The sequence below is a fragment of the Plectropomus leopardus genome, chromosome 20, assembly GCF_008729295.1.
Source record: "Plectropomus leopardus isolate mb chromosome 20, YSFRI_Pleo_2.0, whole genome shotgun sequence".
NCBI lineage: Eukaryota > Metazoa > Chordata > Actinopteri > Perciformes > Serranidae > Plectropomus > Plectropomus leopardus.
Genome location: NC_056482.1, coordinates 9,999,146 through 10,020,117, shown reverse-complemented (window position 1 = coordinate 10,020,117; position 20,972 = coordinate 9,999,146). Strand labels below are relative to the sequence as shown.

At 38.5% G+C, this 20,972-nt stretch overlaps 1 protein-coding gene across 3 annotated transcripts in view; it reads right to left on the bottom strand.

Annotated features, from left to right (window-relative positions):
• Positions 1–20,972, bottom strand: part of ccbe1 (collagen and calcium binding EGF domains 1) — a 70,227-nt gene that overhangs the window by 24,321 nt on the left and 24,934 nt on the right. For all 3 annotated transcript variants that reach the window (XM_042509328.1, XM_042509325.1, XM_042509326.1), the window contains 2 exons: positions 20,354–20,481; positions 20,182–20,262 (listed from right to left, as the gene is read on the bottom strand). In XM_042509328.1, the coding sequence (XP_042365262.1) occupies positions 20,182–20,262; positions 20,354–20,481 (209 nt within the window). The remainder of the gene's footprint in view (positions 1–20,181; positions 20,263–20,353; positions 20,482–20,972) is intronic.

The window sequence follows — 20,972 nt, the reverse complement described above, 5'->3', positions numbered from 1 at the left end:
CAAAAACAATCACTTCTTCCCCAAATAAAAACAATTTAGCTGGCCTTTTACATGACAAATATTCCCTGAGACATATTCCCCTCTTCTATTCAAAAAGAATTGCTCACTGCATAGCTGTTTCTATCTGTATCCAGGGTGAGCGCATATATACATCTGCCCTGAGAAATAATGGCGCCCCATTTGATCACTAACATGGTACATTAACATAACCTATTGGTTAATGACTGTTTGAACTCAGTGTTCACTGCCCGTGACAGTCACACAGTTTTGGTACAATACCCCTAGGTGAGGCCCCTCATTTTAAACAAACAAGCAGTCTGGTTAGAAAATTGTGGAATCGCATCGCTCAATTTAATGTCACTAATTCAAAACTCAGCTTTTAATTCTTGCGCTTTTGTTTTCATTTTCTCTCTTGTGACACAGTGGTAACAGGAAAGCCTGGTAATTGTAATAAAAAATATGTTTTCAGAGACTGAAGCAACGCAATGTCGTCACAAGCTGAAGGGAACTGTTGCTTCTAGTTATAGGAAAATCTGTCATCATGGTAACTATAGCATAATACAGTGGTTCCCAACTGTTGGTTTGCAGTCCAAAAGTGGTCACAGGTCCATTCTGAATGGACCACAAATGACTTGCTTAAAGTACAGTCAACTTCAGGCATAGAGCTTTTCAGTGCCATTTGTGTTTGTTTTTGCTATGATTTATTTTTTGTGTTCTCAGTATTGTTTACATTTTGTGAAATTAAACTGAATATGTGGTCATTTATAATGTGTGGACCTTGAGCTAATGACTTAAGAGAAATCTCGACCCCCTGACTGGAACAGTTGGGAAACATTGGTCCAATATACTATACTTAAACATTATGTGAAATATACCTATTCACTTTCTTGCAGAGTTTCATGAGAAAATCAAAAAGGCTCTCACATCTGTACATTTAACTGAAGTTAACGCCAGCAGCCAATTATCTGAGTTTAGCATACAGACTAGAAACAGGGGGTAAGCAATTTGTCTGGCTCTGTCCAGAGACAACAGAACCAGTCTACCAGCACCTCTAAAGCTCACTAACTAACCAAGCTTCAACCTCTGAGGCTTAACAGTGAAACGAATGAGGAAGTGCAAAAAACTGCAGTTCATCAAATGGCCACTTGAGGCTGGCTCCAAGACAGAGAAAATCCCACTGGGCTCCTGTGTTTAAAATGCCCAAATTTGCAACAAAAACAGACATGTTTACAGCCTCGCAAAAAACATTTTTGTTCACTATAACCAATTTCAGCATTCATGATGACTGTAAGGGGTTGAAATTTTTTATGACTCACCTGTTTATTAAGAGTGCACATTACACACATTTAAGGCATCACTGCAGTCTATGAATCAGATCCACCCTACACTCCTCAGTTCCACCCTCTCATCCAAATATGCTCACTTCTGGCTCCAAAAACCCAAAACGGCTGTCCACAAACCAATGGGTGACATTACTGAAGACTCATTCCATGTTCAATCTCATTTTGTATAAGTATATTTTTCATAATCTGTACAAAAACCTCAGTGTAAAAACAACAAGCTTCTCCAGCTTCATACTTATTGTTGGGAGTCACCGAACTCTCAACAATAAAACAAACATTGGGGCGTTTCCACCAACAGGTCATTACTATTCAGTACAATTCGGCATGCATTTGTTTGCGTTTCCATTGTGAAAAGTTGTGAATGGTACCTTTAGTACCTTTGGCACTGCTACCATTTTTGGTCACCCCTCTGCTTGGGGTACCTTGCACACAGATATGTTAATAAAAGGTGGAGCTAGACACACTGCAGTCCATTTATTGGTCAGTAGAGAACACAGAGCTCAGAGCTGAGGTTTGGCAGTTTTAACAACTGTTCATACCTTGGCAAGTTTTTCATACATTCGTCAACGATGCTAAAAAATGAAAGGATGTTTGCAGTCTCTAGCAGCAGCTGTAGACTGAGAAAAAAACATCATTCAGTGGGCCGACTGCCGACAACTTTTAAAGTGGAATCTAATCCTCACTCACAGTTAAAAACATGCCAGGCTGTCGGAGCTTTGTTCGATGTGCTATTAATATCCCATAGAGAGACTCTCACTGCAGTCTGCTCATTTTTGTGCAGTCCTGTTCTGTGGACAATAAATGAGGTGCAGACTAGTTAACTCTTTGTAGGTGGCACTTTTGGTTCCTGAGGTACTATACCAAAAGCCTTTTAGGGAAATGCAGTAATGTGTGTTTCCCAAAATGCGGATTAATTTCTTCAAAACAACTTTATGCCCACTCCAGGACTAAAATTACCACCTTGCTGTTTTATGCCTCTGTAAACCGGTCAGGTTGCAGTTATAGTTTACATCCATGTCTACTCAGAATCATGTGTAGCCACAACAGTTGACAATGTTTCAAATATAGAGAAGCTATAAGTGGTTACTCTCACTTTTACTTTTGACCATCACGTTCACAAGAATAGGATGGACCAACAGACAACCCGAAAATATAATGCCCCGAGCCATGTCTGTTGCCATATTATCTGAATCAGTGTTCTGACAAAACGGCTTCACAGTACCAGCATGTACCAGTTTGGCCATAGTGTGAGTTCACCACAGTGAGCCAACATGAACATCCCAAATCAAAAACAGTACATGAGGGCTCCTGCCTGTTAGACCAATACACAGCCATATACATGTACTGTTATAACACACAGCAACTAAAAAATGGCTACTTTTGTGTGGCAGAAAAGGGTCACATGAAATAACGACCTCTGTCCATATAAGCTCTGCAATCCATCTGCTGTTAGCAGCTACTTTGGCCATGTATAGCACTCCTGCTGTGCTGGCATCTGCAACATAATCCAACAAAACCGGCAGTTTTTCAGTGAGACTCACTGCAGCAAAGCACTTCAGCTTCGCTCAGCTTTTGCGGACAGCTGGAGCCAAAATACTACCAGTCAGCTATAACAGAGACAGCCCAGGCCTCTGCCTCTTTGTTGCCTTTCCTCAGCTGTGTTCAAGGCTCAAGCAAATCGGATTTGACTCTGACCACGTTATAAAATGTGTAGTGTAATCCATAATGAAATCTATCTGCTTTTATGTCACATTTTGAGTTGAGAAACCCAGATTTTCATTTATATAAACTTTCACTTAAAAAGCTGAGGACAAGTGCAGGGGTGTGTGTGATGTCTCTGATACTGACACTTCAGGAAATCATATAAAGCACGGCTGTCTGTGGCCTGTTACAGTAAACCGTCATCGGCCCCTCCATGTGTTTCTAACTCAAACCATGCTACTGGACACAAGCCAGATATTACCAATCCCCTTCCAACACTGGGGTTACTGTGAAAGCATGCAACCTCTACTTCAGGGAAATGTTGAAAGAATCTTGAGGGGATTATTGTTAATTTAATTAATTTGTTATTATTAACAGATTTTACAGCTCATTACATAAACAGAGTGGAAAAAAATTAGCACTTCACAATGGATGGCCATTTTAAATGTAAAGAAAGAAAAAAAAGTGAATCAAAGAACTGGCCTGCTGAAAGATGAACTAAAATCAACAGTGGTTTATGGGAGATTATTTGCCTTTAAAAGGAATATCTTCCATCCTGATATAAAAGGTTCACTTCTTCATATAGATTTAAATGTATAAAGCAGATGTTCTGTTTTTTTTTTCCCTAAGACCTTAAGTTAGTCAGATTTGGTCTAGACAAAGATTACCAGGAATCACACTTGAAAGCATCGAATGAAGTCTTATAGGGCTACGAGAGGTCACTGGTGCCTCTTGGTGATCAGAAAACACATAGAATTTTGATATATGCAGTATTCATGATCAGATTTTGTCACGTGTTTGTACAGTAAATGTGCTGGATACTTGCTTCTACATCTCCTGTTTTAAGCTGAGCTGTCCAACATTTTGGTTTAGACTGAAATATTGAACAACTATTGAATGAATTGCCATGAAATTCTGTGTTTTTTAAACAGAAACACCCACTCAGCCATTAACTCATTGTGTTCTGCAAATTAAAATAGCTGTTTCTGTCAAAGGAGATTAGTGGCTCTGGATGGGAGCAGTGGCAAAAAATCGGTTTAAGTACACACTACATTAAGATTATTTCACTGCTGTACCTTGCTGTTAGAGACGCCTTTCTGGTGGGAAACTGATGCTATCTAAGCTCTCTTCAAAGCCAGCGGAGGCAACTGACTGAAACAGTCATTTTACCTCACAGCACATGGGAATTGCTTGTCTTGCCAACTTGATTTTTTAGTTAGTTAGTTATTGTGCGACTTTCGGAACCAAACTGACCACAGTCCACAGCAGTACTTGGGGTTTATATGCAGCAACAGCACCATGCAAAGACCTATGTCAAGTCAGGTGGGACAAAGTTTTTAGAGGGGCTTGGGAAAAATAGGATTTTGAAGCTAAAACAGAGGAAGTTTGACCAAAATTTAAATTTTAGGATTTGAACACATCAGGAACACGAATGTAAAGCTAAAGAATGATAAAAAGAATTAAATAAAAAAAATTGATTTGACTTTTTATCATTTAATTTTATTATTACCACTTGAATTAGTTTAAGTTGATTAACCGTTCTCCTTTTTTCAGTGTGGTTGTGTCATAGCTGCCGACTATTATGTCTCCATGTGAGGTAGTTACTGTATTGTATGTCTCGTTTTATCTGGTTCATATGTTCTCATGACATGCAGTGTGCAAGCCAACAGAGATATGTGGTATGTGACATATGTTAGCCAACCAGAGGCTTTGCGGTTTGCATGTTATTTTAAATACTTGCATGTAGTGAAATAGGATATTCAGTCCAGGGACTCCTGAAAATTAGCCAGCATTGGCCAGCTCAGATTATAATTTAAAATAAAACATGTAAATGTGCATGTTTCCTTAAAAATAGAACATATCCAGAATCTTGGGTGGAGAGACAAGGACAAGGTGAGAAGGACGATAAATGTCTGAGTAACTTAAACAGCATAATGTAGCTCTATAATTGCTGTATAACATTATCATGATCTTCACAGCTGGACAAACACACTGATGGTGGTGGTAGTGGTGAATATCATTAAATTATGTTACAACTGACTCACAAATATTGAAATCCAGCAGCATACAAGCAAAATTCTCAATGGAAGGGGCGACATCTGTGCTGCCAAAAACCACCAAACATTAAGTCCTGTTTCCAAAATATGGCATTAACATTTAATGCTACAGCTGTTTACAATTTAACATGACGGTACTGATATATGGCAGCTTGTTCACTGGTACAGGCGAACATTTCCTTCGCCTAACTTCTGTCCTTCAGGACAGACACATTAGCAGGTTATTCTTTTCACTTTTTCACAAATGGGAAAATAAATTAAGGCTTAAAATGGCCCTCAAATTGCTTTCAGTCAGCTGATTTTCTTGTCAAATAGGTCCTTTTTCACAGAAGGGTGTACTAATACCTTTTTTGTGCAAAGTGCCAGTATACTAGATATTTATTTTTTAGGGTAGAATGTAGTGACATGTTAAATACAACTGGAGCACAGACTTGGATACAGAGCAGAGCCTGCGGTTTACATATCACCACATCTCCTAACCATGGCAAAACCACAGCGTGACCAAAGCGTGACCACACTACAGTTCTCCACGGACAGAAACAGATGGTTGAATGAGCTGCAGCCAAAAGAAACAAGAGCAGGATTTTAGGGAACCAAAATATTAGAAATAGATTGTTGATACACTGATCAGAGAAGGAAAAATGGCTGTGATCTGAAAATGTTGAGTTGAATGTAAAACAGACCACAACAAATAAGTCATGTAACTCATTTGAGTTAGGATCTATTACTGTTTAGCATATATTAAAGCTGATATTTAAGGTCAGACCCTGTGGAGAATATCAAAATGCGTGGACATCAGCACTCATTCAACACAGATGCCAATCTCTTATACCTGTTTCTATGTTAACACGTGTACCTATGCCATATGAAAACACTCTGATTTAAAGGTACATTGTGTGTAATCTAGGGGCATACATTGGCAGAAATCGAATATAAATGATTAAGAATATGTCCATAGTGACGTGGCAATAACAAACATGTTTTCATTAATTTAGAATGAGCCATATATATATATATATATATATATATATATATATATATATATATATATATATATATATATATATATATATATATATATAGCACGACCATGTTTCTACAGTAGCCCAGAATAGACAAACCAAAGGCCAGCTCTGGATAAGGCCATTTTTATTTCTTATACCAGCAACCATAGTTAGCTGCCCGTCCACAACGAGTGGGTCAGGGCAGCACTTATTTTGTCTGTGAAACTGCTTTATTCAGTGTTTGTTAGGGCTATACCTGATTTAGAATTTATACCAGTCAAATCGTATTTGGCTGTTCTATACGAATATTCAAATATTTGTGTGGTTTTTTTTATAAAGTATTAAAGTTTGAATGGGCTTCACTTGACGCTCAACGTGACAGCGGCATTTACTTCATATAGTGAACGAGCTAAAGAGTGCTAACGATGGACTGCAAATGCTCGACAACATTTTTGCCGACACTAGATATCAACTATATAAATTTCAGCTGGTTGCAATCTGCAATCCTCACCACTGACACTAAATCTCCCTAAATCTTGCACTCTGTCCTGTAGTTATATACAGACGTGGACAAATTTGTTGGTATCCTTACAGCTCATTGAAACAATTTTTCATTCCTCCTGAAAACTGATCGAGTTAAAAGCAAAAGTCTCATGTATACCTGTGTTCCTCTGGTATGTCACAGAGTAAAGTATATAAGTAAAAATCTATTTTCATTACATATGGAAATAACAATAACAATAATTTTGTCAGTGTCAAGTTATTTCAGAGAAAATTGTGGGATCTTCTATTTTCATGGAAGAGTACCAACAAATTTGTCCACGTCTGTATATAATTTATGTTCTTTCCTCTAAAATTTAGGCTTGATGTCCATTTACGGTAGATATTCAGCTGGTAGCTTACATCTACCCAACACCCTGCACTGCCTTTGAATACATGGAGGCTTTGAGAGAGAGAGAGCATCCATCTCCATTTACAGCCTGTCCTCCACAAACTGGATAACTACTGTATAGTGCTTAAGTATGTGTACTCTGGGCAACAGGTCAAAATCATCCAAACAATAGCTGTCAAACAATTCCGATAAAACAACTCCAGGCTTTAGGAGACATTATAAAGCAAGAACACTCAAACTCATGGTCTCTCCGGCAAAGGCATGTTTTGTATTAGTCTTCTGTCAAATGGAAACAGATGGCAAAATGCATTTGCGAGGAACTAAATCAAATAACTCTGTTAGTAATACTGAAAATGTTGAAACGATGTCTGATTAGGATCAGAAAAATGACAATTTTTAAATGAAGGAAAAATGACAAAGAAAAAAGAAGAAAGAAGGCAAAGAGATGTTTCATTTGTAAGAAAGAAATTCAGTATTGTTGGACCATATTTGTTGTCCTTGTGCCTGGCATTTTGGTTAAAGAATCATAACAGAGTGAATTCAATAGCAAAGTCATGATTATCTAAACTGTATGTATAAATCTAACACACTTTAATTCATTAAGTGCAATGCACCAAAGACATAAGACAGGAGAGAGAGGATGTTTGCTGCTGCTTGTGTTCTACATCCGTCACTAAGGAATGCTCTTTAACACTAACATGTCCTCCCCTGCTCTCACTGTGATAACTTACACTTCACTGCATCGTCCTCAGTGCTGTTAAGGAACAGGATGGGGATTCATCCTTTACCTAATAGGGCATATCACCACTTCAGCTGAACTGTTGACAAGTATGTGGCTAAACAGCTCTTTTACATCTTATCTATGAAAAAATAATACAGATGAAAATGTTTTGTAAAATACCCCCCCATTGGAGCAAATATGAATGACGAGTATAATTCAGAGTTGAAAAACCTGGCTCCCCCTCCCACTCACAACACAGTTAAACAGAGACTGTGAGATCTTCCAGCAGCAATCTAATATATTAATGACAGGACCTGCAGAAATTACTCAGGGCCGATTGGCTCGACTTCTACAAAAATATTATTCAATATAGTGCAAAGTACGACACCATTAAAGTGACACACAATAATGGCAGGCTCCAGGGCGTATGTGCTATGAATTATTAACATAAATATCAATAATATTTGTATAGGACAGAAAAAACAGACGAAAGTGACCAATAATTGATGTGTCTGAGCACAGGCATTCAGGAAAAACAAGTAATAATCATAAATAAAGTGGAGTTACAAAAACACTACTTTCCCTTTCTCTTCTGTTAAGTAACTACTCTCTAAACAACATAAAATGATTTTAGTTTTTTGGTTCATTGGTTCAAGACTGGTGTTCTTAAGCCCTGTTTATTTTTATTTTGCACTGTAAAGTACTTTGGAGGTGCTCATTAAGCATGCCGTTGCTACAGTGATGCAGCACAGCAACAAACATGCATCTTGTTAACTAGGTGTTAAAAAAAGGAAAAGGCCTTTTCTAAGTAATGATGTAGTTCAAATGAGGTCTTTCGGCCCAGAATTGCACATGCAGGTGCAACTAACCCCGCCTGTGCAGGGTATTTACTAAAGTGGGTCATGCACATGATCACTGAAATGCATAATTAATCAAAATGGGAATAAGCAGAAATAGCAAAACAATCAAAATATACATATTTGTTTGATTGTTACAATTTTCACTGTAGACACTGGGAGACAAAAGTTCTATGCACATTTAAAAACACTAGGGTGACCAAAAGAAGGCAAACTGAAGCAAAACATCACATGAAAAAAGCCTTTGATTTACCTGCTAATGATGGTAGAGCTATAGGAGACAGCATGCAGCAAAAACAAATGTAAATCTTGGTTTGTTTTCATATTGAGCTGCTATGGTGAAGAAGGTAAATCTAGTCACAATAGGAGATGAAAGCACTCTTCTCCAGCCAGATGCACAGATGGGGGGTATTTTTGCCAGTTACAAAGGTTTAATAGCAGATAAGTTAGTTACATAAATCTAAATGACACTAAAACAGCCTGTTCACTTAAGTGGAAAAGCTCCGGGTGCTCTTGATGTTTATGGATGAAGCTAGAGAAACTGAACTTGGGGCTTATATTAGGAGCTCCTAACTACAGTGCTTTCATACAGCCTGTAAACATACTGAGCTGAATTCTTAAACAATGGGATGAACAAGTTTGAACTCCATCCATTGTTTTACTGAGAAACTACATAATAAACTGGCAAAAGGACAGCAAAAACAACTTGGGGTTACAGTGAAGTGACAAATCCCTCTAGCAGCCTTACAGTTATTATGACTCCTGCCTGAATGGGTCAACAAAACATGAGAATTTGCCATCTGACTTCTATGCATTTAAAATTTCCTACAGTCAATGGTGGTTTCTTTTAACCACCACAGTGGTCATTCCTTGACCTTGAAAGAGTTGTTACTATTGTATGAAAGTACCCTAACCTTAATAAAGTATTGTACTGATATAAAGAGGGACCTCACATAAAACTAGGCCATCTCTGCAGCTGAAAGACAGAAGTATTTTTTTAAATTGGTGCCACATGACCAGAAGAAACAGAGAAAAAGGGTGCTTTTGATCAAGAGGTAGAAAACCGACAACTACGAGAATGGTACCACTGGTTGGTGATTTGATGTGAAACAATGGCGGCTGGCAGAATCTCGTATTACATTTAGACAGATAGCTAAAACGTGTTTCCGAAAACATTAAAGGTGAGAAATACGCAACTCAGTAAAACAATCTTGGTTTATATTTGATCAACGCTGTTTAGTTTTACTATTGGATCTCTATTTTTTCAGCCTCCGTTTTCACTTTACAGGAAGCAGTACATGGCACCCACTTCCTGTTCACAAAATATTACCATTATGGCAAAACGGGGCGTTAAAATACTTTTCTTAAAACATTTAGGTGAGAAATAGGCAGTACGGTAGCTTAACCTTGACTTATATTCAGTCATCACTGCCCAGTTTTATTGTTTTATATGATTTTATTCTGAGTTTGACAGAGAAACAGAGGGGTAGGTGTGTCTCCTGATCAGCTGTTTACTTTTTGAGGCAGCAGCTGGCAGTGGGCAATCGCAGGCAATACAAAAATGCCAAAGTACAGCCTGAAGTTCAAGCAACAGTCCCAAGAGACCACCAGCCCACAATGTTTTGATACAAATTAGCAAAGTATCCCTTTAATAAAATAGTAATTTTAACCCAGACAACGCTCTTGTCTCATTTCAAATGAAGTAGGGTTGGTGCTTAACCTTAGCCTTAAAGGAATAATTCAGAATTTTTGGAATGGGGCTGTATGATGTTCCTATCCATAGTCAGTGTATTACCTACAGTAGATGGCAGTCAGCACACCCCCAGTTTGGAGAAACAGACAGGAGTAGTGACACTGAAGCTAAGCGATGTAGTGCTGTGGACAGGGGCAGCAGCAAAACATATTTTAACCAGCTAAAATGTTCAATATCAGTTTAAGTGTATGCTATGTTCAGAATATTGTCACTGTTTCACCTTAGTGTCAAAACTTATCTAAGCTCCCTTCAAAGCCAGACTCATTTTAAAAAAACAGTAATTTTACCTTGCTGAACACACACACGTGTTGGTCTACAGGTGCTTCAATCAGTTAGTTTGTGTTATTGTTTGATTTTGGTGTTTTAAAGGGTTGGATTTGACTCACCAAAGTCACACAATAACACAAACAAAGAAAACAGGCAAAAGTAGACCAGCAGCTGTTTTTGTTTTTGTCAAAGGAGTCTGGTGGCTTTGAAAAGAGCAAAAAACAGCACCAGTTTCCTGTAAATGGTTGTCTGTAAGCAAGGTCAATTGTTGAAAATATTCTTAATATAGCATACAACTTAAACTGATACTGACTGTTCTAGGTGGGCCCTTTTTGATGACTAAAGTGTGTTGTGCTGCTGCCTGCAACCACAGCAGTACATGTCTGGTTTCAATGGTGGTCCTCCTGTCTTCTTTTCTAAACTGGGGTCCAGCCAGCCACAATCTGCTGTAGGTAATACACTGTATCACATACAACGCTGCTTAAAAAAACCCAAATTACCCTTTCAACCATAGCACTGTCAAATTTTAAAACCCATTTATTTGTCCAACAGTAATTTGTGACAGTAATGGAAGGCACAGAGAAATGCTGTTCTCCTGCTGATAAAAATCCTACTTTGTTGTTTTATTTTGGTCACTTGTTGGAAGGAATGTGAAACAAACATTCACCTCCCCTGACTCTAAGATCTTTTTCTGCTCATGATTCATCAAATTGATCCATTTGGAAAGATTTATTCACAGACATTTAAATTGCTGACATGTCTATGACTTATCCAAAGGTAGAAAAAAAAGATTAGTAATTCATCGTATTTTTCAAAGTATTTAAAATCAGATGGACTATGATTATTAGCTTATCCAACAGCTGACCTCTTTCTGTGCCTTTAGATCCTTTCAATGTTAAACTGTGCGGGAGCTGTCATTAAAGAGCAACGCCAAATGTTCATGTCAACTCCTTGACTTCACAGCAGTCTCTGTAATGCAGCAGTCTACTTCAGTTAACAGGCTACATATCCTCTTTCTGAATATTGATAGAAAACACATGTTGACGTCTTTTCTTTGACAGAACATTATGTATTATTTTGGGGATTTGGTTTATGATGGATTATGGGATACATTAGACCTTATAGTTGTGTCAGTTGTTATTAAATGTATTCATCAGTTTGTAAAAGCAAGAGTTTATTGCCTTTTATCCATAGAGTTTCTTGTGTAATGCAATGGTGTACATTATACTAGCAACACTTGCTCTTACTTTCCTCTTACTACTCAGTATGGAGTATCACAGTGCTGGGGAACAGTGCCATGTACTTTAAATCATTCCAAGCTTTTTTGATTGGCGTGATTTTCAGTGGTGTTATCTCATTATGCATCTACTGAGGTTAATTCCGGTAAATTCTATTTCACTCAAAGGGCTGTTGAGAAACATCTTGGACTTTTTCCATGCTCCTTCCCACACAACTTATTTACTTTATCATGATGCATTTTTCTGTCTTTTCAAATGCTAAACTGCATCAGCTTATAATGTTGTCATTCCTAAAATAAATAATTTGCGGTTTTAACCAAATCTGAAAGTGTTTTGTTAGTAATTCCAGATGTGGTTTCAATAAATCAAAAATGTGCCTGCTCTGGCACTTAGTCCCTGTGTTTTTGGAAACCCTTAAACCACTAGAACAATGTCTACAGCTGAACAACAGCTACAGCACATGTATTACTGGTTTGCTATTTGCTATCTTGCAAAATCCTCTGATGTGAACTGTACTGCTGCCTTTTTTTCAGTGCAAACAAGACAAGACAAGTATACCTATCAACACTACTAACTGGTTCCTGACGCATATGCAGTAGCACACAAGGTTGTTGATAAATGGATTTATAGACAAATAAAAAACACAAATATAGAGAATGCTTGAGAGTAATCATTTTAAATTGCCTAATATTTTCCATCTCCCTCATGTGCAATCATCAGTTTTCCTCCTTTCATTGTGGAATAACTACTGCATTAAATGACTAATTATGCTGTTTCAGTTTATGTGTAATTTCACCTAGAAGCTCAGTATGGGCAGACGTTAAAAAATGTTGGAAAATTTAAGTCTGAAATTTATAAAAGGACCCCAACCAACCTATTAAACAAATACATTATAATAGTGGATGTGTGCCCATGGCTCGGTTGACATTCATTTAGTAATACTATAACATGGGGGCTTTCCTGAGTTACACATTTTTCCGAGAAAAAAAAAAAGCTACTTGTATGTTGTCTGTAAATCTAGACTCACTTTCATTCCAGTGCACAACATTTATAGTTGCATCAGAAATATAGTAGCCCAAAAAGACCAAACAAAACTAACTGCTAAACTCCTTAAGCTGTGCCACAAGATATTCCTCATGGAGCTACAAACACTGGAGGGATGACAATATGGCAGCAAAGAATCCCAAGTGTATGTCTCGTGTTGAAAGCTATTTGAATTGGGAGCAGGAACAGAGGTCCAGCAGAGAAGATTATTCCAAGTCACAGAATACATCTAAATTTGATGCGAAAACCAGATTTAAAAAACTAAGGAAACAAGAGAGACTCAAAGCTTTGTAGCCAGGCTGAATAATCAGACTGATGTGATCATTTCTCTGGAACTGAGCAGTGCCCCAGCAGTGTTTGGATCTGACCGGGAATCACAATATAAATCAATTACTCATTTTGCAGTCAATGGAAAATCTATTTTCAGTAATTCCTCATGACAAATTTCTGGGCCATTTGTTTCACTAGGCTACAACGCGTAAAGGAAGTGAGTAAAAATGAGTAATACCTCTAAAGAAACTCTAGTGCATTTCACTGGCATGAATTGACGGGACATTTTAGGACACAAACAATGCTGTCTGGATCGGCAAACTGCATGAGAAGTATCATGACTATCATGTCTCAGGGGGTGGGTGATGAAATGTTATCCCCAGTGTCCTAACTGTGTAAACGAGAGTTTCCCCTGAATTCCTGAGCAAAGGAGGACGGGAACCGAAGAGAGGAGGGGCAGGGAACGCAACAAAATGCTTAGCACTACCAGTATTATTTGGAAAAATAATAAAGCAACAATTAGAAACGCCACACATCAATTATGTCTAACTGTTGCAGCTGTAGAGTGGACAGACTCACTCTCACTGTGTTCTGCTTCTTTTCCAGAGAAGCATTTCCTTTACGGGTAGGTAAGGCCGACATCGTATACACAATAAATCAAGCCAATGTAATCACTGTTTCATGTACCCTCTTGTCACCTGAGAGAATTTATAAACAAAGATTATTAATGTGCCTCGATGCTGTGATGGCAAACACGTAGGATCTGGCTCTCATCTTGGATTTTCAGAGATGACATAAGATACTTGGCTGAAAAAACAGCTTCACTCTGAGTAAACTGCACCACATTTACTGAGTTTGACGGAACAGCAGAAAAACTAGGTATAGGTATAGAGAACCAGATCCAGTTGAGAACCGGTTTCAAATTGTCCATTGGGATCGTATGCCTCCAGGCTGATCAGTTCCTTTTATCAATGCCGGTATGTTAATCTGACAGTTGCATATTGCCAAACTAGAATTACTGCCTCAAGGTTGTATGCCTTCATGCACCAGTCAAGTCTGTGAAAACATGGAAGCTTCCCACACATCTTCCACCCTGTCGGGTCACACAAGGTCACACTATGACCTTGGCCTTGAGTCCAAGTGGACGCAGTATCAAGAAATTCTCTATAGGCATTCTTGAGATACTGCGTTCAAGAGATAGCGACAGATGAAGTCACGGTGACCTTGACCTTTGACCTATAACCACCAAATATAATCGGTTTATCATTAAGTGCAAGTGGACATTTACACTAAAAGTTGAAGAAATTCCCACATGGCGTTCTTGAGATATCTGTTAAGTCTCAATTAAAAACATTTACTTTTTTTACGCTGCCTCCTCCATCTATTAATGACTGCTAATTTATTTTTAAGCTATATTTTAAATCATTTTAAATAATCTTTTTATCTTTGCACCTCTTGTCTGCATTTTTGCTATTTTTAATTATTTTTATTTAATAACTGTAAATTATTTAGTAATTAAAATTACCTTTTATATCTTATCTCTTTACTTTTATTGTAAATATATAATTGTGTTTTTTATTTTCATGCTCTCTAAAACACTTTGAATTGCCCCTTTGTATGAAATGTGTTATATAAATAAAGCTGCCCTGTCTTGCCTGACATCAAACTCAAGCTTCTATACTGCTGGAAATTTCCAAATAAAAGGAGTCGTGGGGGAGAGACAGAAACAGTCCAAAGTGTGCCTTCATTTCACAAGGACACATGAAAACAATGCTGCTTGTAACGTCAGTAAAAAGACACTCTATGCACGAGTGCCACTGCTTTCCAGATGAACAGCGTGTCCATTACCAAGGGGAAATATCCTGTTATAATGACATTGGTGCCACACAGACAGTTTTTGCAGATTTTTTCTTTGACTAAGAAAACCTAAATGAAAATAAATGCTGTACAAATATTTTCTCATTTCATCCATTTTATATGATGAAAGGCAGACTGCTGCTACAGTGAACTCTCAGGCTACATCGAGCTCAACTCGCCAATCACAGCTTGCTGTGCTAAGAGGGAAAATAAGCCAGCAACGAGTGAACAAGTGTCACATTGAGTGTGGTTACATGCACACGAGTAACTTGCTTATGAGGCTTTTTACGGTTCTGATCATATTCAGGATATGGATTTACATGAATACAGAGAAATTGGGTTATTCATACTCCCCGTACACATCCCAGTTTTTTTCAGAGTACTCAGCAGGCATATTTGCATTTCTAATGAAGAGAGAGAACACGCTTAATGCAGAAAACCTGTGCAGGCCCGCTTTTTCCACACAATAACTTGAATTGGACTGATAGGCAGAATTGATAATGGCAGAGGTATTAATAAAATCTTATCAATTCCCATCTCTAAAAGACAATAAAACAATCAACCTTTAGTCCACAAACTCGTCATAAATATCACTCCTGTCAATCCCTACATCCAACTGACAAAGTAATTCAACCTCAAGTAGTTTATGAAAGCTCAAAGATTTGCTGTTTGCCAACAGCAGCTGTCAGGTATATTTTCCCCAGGGGGTCCTTCTCACAAAGCAGGATTATGAAGTTAGCTGGATAACTGCTGAGGAAAACCTGGAAGCCTCTCAAATCTCCAACATGTACTCAAATAAAAACCTCTTCTGGGTTATGGCCTGCCCATCGCATTTGTCCAGCTAAGTCAGTAATCGTCCTTTGTGATACAAGCCACAGAGAGAAAATTCTCTGGACACAGAAAGTGGTGGGTTTATGTTTTCTGCAGCAGCAACTGTGGCTTGGATAAAAATACTCTATGAGGATAAAAAGGTTGGTTAGCGTGACCAGTGATAACCACAACAGCCAAACAACCAAAGAGAAAATAACCACAAACAGCAAAGACAGAAAACATAACAAAGATAAGCCATAGCCAAACAGCAGTGACCGCTTAGCACTTAACATGTTGCCAAATAGGAACAAAGAGCACACACCTTATCGTTTTAATCAAATTGTGCTTTGGATTTTAGCAAAGCATTTCTGTTGCAATCACAGGCAGTGGTGTTTTAAATCAAACTTCTGGAGCAAAAACCCTGCACAACCTTTCACATCCTATTATGAGCCAAGCATATTTAACCCTACAGCCTTTGAGAAACTACACACATAATCATGTAACATTTGAATCAGGAAAATACTGAATCCTTACAAAACCAACGTATGATGATCTCCATATAAAACAACCACAAACGACAGTGGCTACAATTAGATGCACATGAATGTGACCATTTGCTAAACTTGATACGGTCATATAAACAGCATATTCCATTAAAATATTCAGTGTCCGGCTGTTTTCTGAGTTTAGCGTTGTCCAGTTAAGACATGTGGGATAGGTCAGTATTATTTGGGCTTTAAGAGCATTATTTGGACATATATAAAGCCATGCAGAATATGCGTCTCAACTGGAGTTTTCACCGCAGTTTGCAACAGACGGCCTCTCATATGTCTGCAGCTTGCACTGTGCATTGTCATGGATATGTTGCGCACAAACCAATTTGCCAACATTTTGCAAAGCTGTGGAGTAGAGATGCATGCAAAAGATATTCCCACATTTCTGGTCAGAGGGAGAAACACACCTTATAAAGCTTATAAACTTTATCTAAGACTTAGACTCAACAAGTTTTTGGAAACGCACAAATATCACAGCACCGACCTTTTCAAGACATTTAAGTTTTTTCTCTTTTTCTTTGGCTGTGAGGGAAAAAAAAAGAGACCCACAAGTCTGCCACCAGTAGAAAACTCTGAAAAACCTTTTTGATGTAAAGATGCAAAATGACAAGTGGTTCTACCTGTATTAATTCTTCACATTTTAACGTGATAAACGGTATGTCGATGGGAGTATGCGCTGCTGCATGAAAACTGAAATGTTAGTGGAAAATTCATTGTCATTAGCCATGTAAACAGCTTAGTAGCAATAATGTCTTTTTCAGAATAAGGGCAAAAAAACAGAGTATTTCGTGCATGTAAACACACTCAGTGGGAGAAGAATGTGGCTGCACTGACAGTGAGACAGATATGGCCCGAGTCAGCTGAGGCCCTGGTACTTCTCTTGTACTATGACATATGCTCTCTGGGTCTCTGGTGTCTCCTCTGATGCTGTTTCACAATTTGATAAATTTCTCCAAGGATGAGTGTTAAACTGTGCACACAGTGGAATGCCATGGTCAAAGGGAGCTTGTTTCAAAATTTCTTCATGTGGTCCTCTCCTCTCCCACTTAAGCTACAAAAGACTTGGATTTGAATGCCTCTAAAATGTTGGACATTTTAGGAAATTAGTTCCTTTGTTTTGTTTTTTTGCCAAGAGTTAGATGACAAGATCCATGTCCCCTTTACATTTAAAGCCCACAGCTTCTTAGCTTCGCTCAGCCTAAAGTCTAGAAACCCAAGAGCTGTAGGCCTGGCTCAGTCCAAGTGTAACAAAATCCAGCTACCAGCACCTCTAAAGCTTGTTAATTGATGTGCTATGTGTTTGTTTACTTCATAAAAAACAAAAACATAAAAACAAGAATTTGGAGGGATTGGGGGGTGTTTATGTGCGTTTCTTGGCCGAGAGGAGTGACTTCCTGGAGCCTTCACTGTTCGCCTAGTAGCAACTACTCCTGCCATATACGTAGATGTGCACTGTGAAATGTAAGGTATATCAACTGTATTGTCAAATGTAACAAGTAAGAGTACGATTTTTAGAAACAAATCCAGGGTGATGATTTTGTTAACTAAGCAGTTCAGTGAGAACTCAAACATCATTACTAAAAGCTTACCATGATCAACATACTTATATCCATTCCCTAAAGAAAATGCATGCCCATTTTCAATTCCCAGGTTTATTGCCATTTTGTCACGCACGTTGGCGTTACATATCGACGCCAAAGGTACCTGACTATATGAGGAGCATCCAGGCTTTCAACCAACTTCAGTGTAAAACCATCCATGACAACACTTGAAGCTGAGAGCAACAGGCGTAGTATAACAAGAAAAAGTGTGCCCTGTGGGATGCTATAAGATGCCTAGGGGTGTGACAAAGTGTCTGTATTTGACATGCTGGGAATGGGAACGGGTTACAAATGCTAATGTGCACTGTAGGCTGTGTGCAAACTGACGCCCATCTGGCATCTGCAGTTCTACAGATTGTTGCTCAAATATGAAACTGATGTATCAAATATGAAAGAATAATATATATCAATAGTATCAAACAGATGTAGCTCAGCTGTGAGTACATGCAACAACTTTTAAACAAATACTTCTGTGTTAGAAAAAAAGAAGTCTATTACACTAACAATATGTTCAGAGATGTGTAGACTTCCTGATACTCTACAAAGCCCCTAATGAATGCCATAAGCCCATATTTTCCTTTGGCAACTGATTCTTGCCAACTTAAGTCATGCTTGGTTCCCTTTGAACTGCAACTCAGTCATGCCAAGGCCCAATTGCACTGTTATATGACTGCATTTTGAAAACAAAAATGCAGTAATCAGAATCCACATTCATCAAATTCAGATCATTAATCTGAATCTTTGGCACTACAAAAAAACCCCTCTACTAACCATTACAAGGCTGATGGGCAGTCACCAGCTCACGCCGTGCAGGTGAACTAAAAGGCACCCCAGGACACATTATCTTGGCTCTTAGCTGAAACACTTTTTCTTCTTTAAATAAACATTGTGGGAAACAACTGTGGCCGCAGCCAATAACCATAAACCAACATAATTATGTTAAGAATGTGTTTGAGATTGAAGATCAAACAGGATGTCGCTGTGTGCTTGAACCACGGCCAGTCGTTTGTCAAGTGATGCAGAGATGAAACCTTACAAAGTCGACATTTGGGAGACTTCTCAGAGGAGAAACTCAACAATCTGGCATTTAGTTCTCGATATGCTTTCCCAGAAAGGACATACATGAATAGATTTGTTATGAATCAAGATGATTGACAACATGTTTAAAAATTAGCTCCCTAAATAAGTTGCATGATTTTGTCTCAAAAGCAACAATACAAACAACCTCATCAGCCTGAACCACAATGTGTCTGAAAAAAACAAAACAGCATTACATTCCCACAAAGTGGTGTTTGAGCATTAGTCAGCTGTCCATTATATATATCTTAAAGTAGCATTGCAAGGAGTATGTGGGTGTTGGAGAGTAGCACATGTCTAATCTGATTTATTTTATAATATGATAAAATTTTCAGCTTGTATCCATCACAGAGACAGCAGACGTTTGTCAAACTTTGTTGCTATAAACTATATCTACATAGCAAAGTTAATGAAGTGGCCTTTAGGAAAAGACAGAGTGGATATTTGAATTGATGTTTGACTTAACTACCTCTTTTAAGTCAGCACAAGTTTTTTCATTATGCCTTTGAGGTGGCCCCTCACAATGAAGACAGATTAGGGTTCTAACAACTTAATCCATAGCCTCTGACAGGAGTTTGCTGCAAGGAGACGCTGTGTCCACTGTGTCTGTGAACTGTCATAATTAAAGCCAGTGTCAGAACGCTGAAGTCCAGTCTGAGGGCTCCTGGATATTAAGATTGCTAAGATCAGTTCACAAAGGATGATTAAGAGGAAAATCCACCCATGTGTCTCCAGAAATCCCTTCATTTTGTTAGCTATATCATAGAATAACTTAAAAAGGATTGTGGAGTTTTGTAATATCACTAATGATCAACTGCATCCTGCTTAGGAGGCAGGCAGTAGATTTATTGAAAATAAAAATTAAATCACATGCATGGTTGAAAGGAACACTGGAGGATGTTTTATAGCCTATTCATTTTTGTTTTAAAGCTATGAGCAGCCTTAGGCAATAACATTTTGTGATTCTTTCTGTGCCTCATAAGGCTTAAATGTCTCCAGTGTTACACAAAGTATTAATTAGTTTCCATCTCATTCATCTCGTTTCAACCAAGCACCATTTCAAAAAAATTATTGCTCTGTAGGGAGAGTAACTGAATTTGGGCAGCATCCAAACACATGATTCACTCCACTGTACCTGTAACATGTTGTAACTTCTCCGGTCGACTTCAGGCACGGATACTTTGATGTAGAAATGTTATTCTCAGAGCACTCTTCACTGTAAAAAGAAATATTTTAAAATAAGCATTTTCTTTCGTTTCATTCAAGGAGTCCTCGTGTCGTTTTGCTGTTATTTGTCCGATAGTTACCCGTCACTGGCATCCTCTTCTTGATAGGACCAAAGCAAACCTCCTGAGAAGTACATGCAGGTGACGGCGAGCAGAAGAGGACTCCGGTTGGGTTTTAGTATCATCTCATCGGTCCCGTCACCTGGGTGCTGACAGTAATCCACACTTGTAATGATTACCTCCTCACTGCTACAACTTCAGGGAGTAAAGTGGTGTAGCACAACAGCAGACCCTCCCACTCACCCCCGCGGAGCTAAACGTGAATGAACTGTCACTACAGCGGCTAGCTTAACGGTAACTTTCCCTCCTCCGTACTTCTGACAGGTCACGTCAAGACACCGGGACATAATCATTACTTTAACTTTTCTGTCGTTATACATCGTTTCTTTTAGCCAATGAGTCCCCTCACACATAAACACGCCTTTTGTTTCACCCTTTCTCCTCGGTAAAACTTTGAAAATGTATCGAGAAAGAGCTCTAAAGTTTACCCCATCACTCTCCCCAAACAAGCGCGAGCGCGCGTGCACGAACGTACACATGATTAGAGCGCGCTGTGTGCGTCATGACGTCTGCATCTTTGCTACCACCGCGTGGCTGTTACTGAAATAACTGCTAAATAAGGGACTGTTCGTTATTATTG